Below are 5,837 nucleotides of genomic sequence, written 5' to 3'. Positions count from 1 at the left end.
ATGGGCATCTTGAGGAGCCTCTGACTCATTTTCCCTTTTTTATTTCTTTTCTCCTCTTTCAAAAAGTCTCACTGGGTTTCTCTTTGTGTGTCTCTGTTTTTATTTCCCATTCTCTCTGGGTATGTCTCTCTATGTTTTTCTCTTTATGTCTTTTCCTTTCTCTCTGAATCTACTCTATTTCTTTTTCTCTCTTTTCATTTTATCCTACTTCTTTTTCTTTTCTGCTGTGTCTCTTCTTTTACAGTTTATTTATGGTCTTTATTCAAATTCCTTCCCCTCCTCCCAATGCTCTTTTTCTCTTCTTTTAAATACAGGTGACTCTGGTCAGAAAACATGGGAAATCGGAACCATCCATCTCAGTTCATCCTATTGGGCTTCTCAACATTTGGCAAGCTGCAGGTTGTGCTCTATGGGCCCTTCCTGGTGCTTTATCTCCTGGCTTTTTTAGGGAACATAATCATCATAGTCGTGGTTCTGGCCAATGCCCACTTACATACCCCCATGTACTTCTTCCTGGGATATTTTGCTCTGTTAGATATCTTGGTCACCGTGACTGTAGTACCCAAGATGCTCTCAGACCTCCTTGTCTCCACCAAAACAATTTCCTTTACCACTTGCATGGTCCAATTCTACTTCTACTTCTCCTTTGGCTCTACCACTTCCCTCATATTGGCAGACATGGCTCTGGACCGCTTTGTGGCCATTTGTCACCCACTACGCCATGGCACCCTGATGAGCTGGGCAGTATGCACTCATCTGGCAGGGGCAGCCTGGGTAGCACCCTTTCTGGCCATGGTGCCCACTGTTCTCTCTTGGGTACAGCTCTCCTATTGCCATGGCAACATCATTAACCACTTCTTCTGTGACAATGCCCCACTACTACAACTAGCCTGCTCAGATACATCCCTCCTAGAGTTCTGGGACTTCATGCTGTCTTTGGCCTTTGTCCTCAGCTCCTTCCTGGTGACGCTTATGTCCTATGGCTACATCATGACCACCATGTTGCGTGTTCCCTCTTCCAGTGGCCGCCAAAAGGCCTTCTCCACCTGTAGTTCCCATCTCACCCTGGTCTTCGTTGGACTTGGCAGCACAGTCTTTCTCTATGTTCAACCTGGCAAGGCTCGCCCTGTGGAGCTCAACAAGTTTGTTGTTTTAGTCACTAATATTCTGACCCCTGTCCTCAATCCCTTCGTCCTCACTTTTCACAATGAGACAGTCAAGGCTGTTACCCATGCACAGATGCAGAGGCTTTAGAGTCTGAAGAATTTAGCATGAGTAGGAGGGTTGGGTGCATCCAGACACATGAACTATGAGGGCCTAACTGCAAAGAAAAGGGACAGCTCATGGCACTTCATGAGAAATCAGGTCAACAAATTTCCTTGCTCTCTTATGGGTGTGGTTAAGCTAGGATTACATTTTATACTTATGTATTTAAATGCAATGTTTTTTGTATGTTTTATTTATTTTTAAAGCTGTTTTTATTGAATACTACACTATTTAAAAAGGAAAATAATTTTTTTGAAAACTTAATCATTAAGATTTTTCTTATATCCTGGATAGAGCTTGACCAAGTAATTCTCTGTTAGAAATATGTATCTTCTTCAGAACAAAGAAATAAAAAAGGCTGTGTTAAGGATTTTCTTTGTTGTAGTTGTTCAGTTGTTTCAATTGTGTTCAACTCTTTGTGATCCCATTTGGGGTTTTCTTGGCAAAGATACCGAAGCAGTTTACCACTTTCTTGTCCAACTCATTTTATAGTTGAGGAAACTGAGGTAAACAGGGTTAAGTGACTTGCCCAAGGTCACATGGATAGTAAATATCTGGGGTCAGATTTGATCTCAGGAAGATGAATCTTCCTGACACCAGGCCTGGCACTTCATCCATTGTACCATCTAGGGTACAGTGTGTTTAATCCCACTGAAAACATTTTTCATCCCCATGTATTAGTTCAATTACAACTTTGTTCAGTTACAAAACTTAAGAAAACTTAATCTAAATTAAGTGAAGTTATTTTCTTTAGAAATGATAATATTTAAAATTCTTATATTTGAAAATAAATGACTTATTTTTCAAAAATAATATTTAAAAGTGTGCCTGAACGTTTATAAAAACAAAATGAACCCACTGTCTCTGTGACTTTGTTCTTGTTTTTGCATCTCTGTGGAGATCTTACAGTCCAGAAAATCATCTAAAGAAGGTGAGAGGTGAAGCAGAAATTAAAAGATGCCAGTAGTCAATAAATATTAATTAAGCACCTATTATGTGCCAGGCACTATGCTAAGCACTGGGGATACAAAAAGAGGCAAAAGATAGTCCCTTTCCTCAAGGAGCTCATATTCTAATGAAACAGTTAACCAGCAAGCAAATATGTACAAATAAGCTATGTATGGGATAAATAAGAAATGATTAAAAGAGGAAAGGCACTAGAATGAAGAGGGATTGAGAAAGCCTTTCCGTAGAAGACAGGATTTTAGCAAGCATCTGAAGGAATTGGGGAAGTCAATAGGTAGAGATAAGGAGGGAGAGCATGGAGGAAATGCCCACAGCAAAGAGATAGAGTGTCTTGTTCATGGAATAGCCAGGACGCCAATGTCACTCGATCAAAGAGTACTTGGTAGGCAGCAATGTCTAAGAACACCAAAAGAAAGAGTAGGGGGAAGACACTGGGTTATAAAGGGCTTTGGGTGACAAACAGAGGATTTTGTATTTGAACCTGGAGGTGATAGGGCATTTATTGAGTAGGAGGGGTGCTCAATCAGAGACCATACCCACTCTCTCTAAGACAGAGAAGACACAGCAGAAGCTGTCCTGCCTCAAGCACTCTGTGACTGAAAGGCAGGAGGACAGTTAAAATGGGTGATATCTGTATGCTTCTGTCCTTTTGCCTTTTTCTTCTCTTTCCTTTTCCTTTTCTTTCCTGCTTCTTTCAAAATCCTTTCTCTGCCCTTGTGATATGAACTTCCTCTGGGATCAAAGTACACTGAGACTCAAGCAGGACACTATAAAAATTGGACTGACATGGACAGTGAAGATTGGAGCCATAATTGGAGTCAGCATCACCCAAAAGCAACTGCAGCTGGCAGCCAAAGTGACTGCCATGTGCCTGCAGGCAGTGAAATGAGAGACACTATCTTCTCTATTTTCCCTTTTCAGTCTATGGTCTTAGGGTCAGGGGGAACAATCACCCCTTCACTTGCTTGTTTCTGTGAATTTCAGTTGAGTGTTATTTTATCTCCCCCTTTTCTATCTCCCCTTCCCCCCCCCCACTCCTATCCACACCTAGAGAACTGGAAGAAAGCAAGGAAGGTTAGGAGAAGGAAATTGTTAGTGGTGAATATCTCCATATAGAAACCTTTTGCATTGTGTTTTATATACAACTAACTATGTGATCACAGGATGCTAAATCTCTGAATCTTCTCGTACAGGGAAAGGCAACCTAAAGAATAAAATGTCGTGTGTAACCCCAGTCCCCAAAGCCCATTGACATGAAATTCTCTCCTTGTTGGTGGGGATCAAAACCTCACACCCTCAACTCAGGAATGGAGCATTGATCTCTACCAATAAGGAGAGAGTCCAATGCCAATGAGCTTTGGGACTGGGGTTACACATGTAAATGGAAGCTCAGAGAGATATAGACTGATTTCATATTTAAATATTTTGGGCAATATTCTATTTTATCCCCAGTGTTACATTTGAAGCCCAACCAGCTAAGATTAATCAGACCTGCTTTGGAGCTATGTACCAAAGGGAAAGCAGGCTATGTTGGTGAAACAGCTGAGGTGTCTTCAGTCTGTGCACTCTTGAGCAACCAGTTATTCTATGTGGACTGTTATAAAGTGAAAATCTCTCCTGACCTGACCAGAGAGCAACTGATAAGGATAGGGTTGGTAACTCAAGTTTGATGCTATTTGGTTATCAATTTAGATAGAGTTCTCTGATAATTAAACTCTTTTGCTGGACAATTAACACAGTGACACAGTCTCCCTTTGGGCTCAAGAAATGCAAGCATAAGCCACAGAAAAGTGTCACAAAATAAAAACAAAAGTAAAATGTAATTTCCTCTGTCTAATCACACCAGCTGGACTGTTCCTAGGCCAAGCTTTTCTCTCCCTCTATCCTGACAAGCCCTCATACTTTAGAGGATTTAAAAATCACCTGGTCCACACTAACCTTTCCTGACTTAGTCTCCAGTTATAGTCTTTGATAAGGAGTCTTGTTATTTACAACTTCTACTCTTGAATTAACTTTCCTCTTATTAACTTATCTGAGGAATACTTCCTGATCTCCAACCGCTACCAAACCAATTCAACTTCTTCGTTTCTTCAATTATCGTCTTCTTCCAACCTACATTCTATCATCATCATCATCATCATCATCATCATCATCATCACAATACTAAATGATAACAATAACAACAGCTGGTTGGTTGTTATCCTTCATACTCAAAGAAGACCAAAATGACATCATTATGTCGGGGTCAAGGTACAATGTGTCCAACCAATTGTGGCTGATCAGACCAACATGAGTTTGGAAGGCTCTATCACAGGTCAGGCGCAAATAGTCCACATGAACATTTAAAATGAAGATGTCTCTAACTTTGCTCAACTCACATTTCTTTTGAGCTATTGCAATTCTGCTTTTCAATAATAACAACAGTAATGATAATAATACCAAACATAGATATTTGGATTTATAATTCACATGCATTTTTTTGAGTTTATGCTCAAAGTAATTTTGTGAGAAGATTGGATTTGATGGTTCTAAAAGTTCCTTGCAACTCTAATTCCTCTGATCCCATGAAATATGAAGGAGAATCATCTTTGTGCCCTTTTTATAGACATAGGAAACTGAAACTCTCAGCAGTTAAGTGACTAGTGGCCAAGGTCACAAGACTTGCAAGTGACAGAGCTAGGACAGGAGGCCAATTATTCAAACAGCTAATCCACTGCTCTCCCCCTGAGACCTATTGGAAGTGGGTCATGAAGGTCCTACAGCTTTTTGTGGTCACTTATTTACACATTATGCATTAACTCTTAAAAATCCCTCTAGTTTGCGCAGATGCAACCTAGACCCTTAACATGGCTGTATCAAAGGTTAGAGTTAATGATACCACAGCAGTTTCACATATCAGCAAGCAAGACAATGGAGACTTTTCTTTACCCCTGAGTTGACTTTGTGTTTAGGGTATATAGTTGCCTATATAGTGTGATTTGAAAGCCATTGAAGAAACTCCTCTTTCTCAAAATATTTTTTACATCCATCTGCCACAGTATAAGATTCTGCTAACAGGAATTCAATCCTTAAGTTAATTAGCCTCAGTTGTTTTGTTTTTGGAGAAATATGCCAAACCCTCATCAGTCATTTACACCTCAGAATGAGGTAGTTAATCAGAACAATTTTCCTGTGACAGCCAGACAAAGAACAGGGATTGAGGGAAGGGGGACTTTAGTGGAGAAGACTATTGCCCAGGAAGACCAGGTCTGATTTAAGGCATCAGCATATTGCACCCCCCCCCCAGAGAAGAAAGCTAGAAAATAAAAGGGAGGTGTGAGTACTCCAACAGAGAAAACTACTCCAGTATCTTTGTCAAGAAAACCTCAAGTGGGGTCATAGTCAGATATGACTGATATGATTGAACAACAAATACCACAAAGATAAACTTGGCTTACTTTATATACAATTTTCTCTTCTCCTTGACATAATCCTACTTCTAGCTTCTATTAGAGGAAGATTATGAAGTTAGCAATGAAAAAAAAAGACTTTAAGAAAGAGAGATAAATTGTGAAGGTGATGAGGAGGTGTTAGGCATTTCAACCTGTGGAGGAGAAATTTGAGAG

At 40.1% G+C, this 5,837-nt stretch overlaps 1 protein-coding gene across 1 annotated transcript; it reads left to right on the top strand.

The window, feature by feature from the left end:
* Positions 1 to 333: 333 nt before the first annotated feature.
* On the top strand, positions 334 to 1,254 carry LOC110216234 (olfactory receptor 6V1-like). Its single transcript, XM_020998032.1, has one exon. It carries the CDS (start codon positions 334 to 336, stop codon positions 1,252 to 1,254), a length of 921 nt encoding a protein of 306 aa, XP_020853691.1.
* The last annotated feature ends 4,583 nt before the right edge of the window (positions 1,255 to 5,837 follow it).

This window comes from Phascolarctos cinereus, unplaced genomic scaffold (genome assembly GCF_003287225.1).
Source record: "Phascolarctos cinereus isolate Bilbo 61053 unplaced genomic scaffold, phaCin_HiC Scaffold_1;HRSCAF=81, whole genome shotgun sequence".
In the NCBI taxonomy this organism is placed as follows: Eukaryota; Metazoa; Chordata; class Mammalia; order Diprotodontia; family Phascolarctidae; genus Phascolarctos; species Phascolarctos cinereus.
The sequence above is the reverse complement of the archived record's forward strand: the minus strand, read 5'-3'. Positions and strand labels throughout refer to the sequence as shown.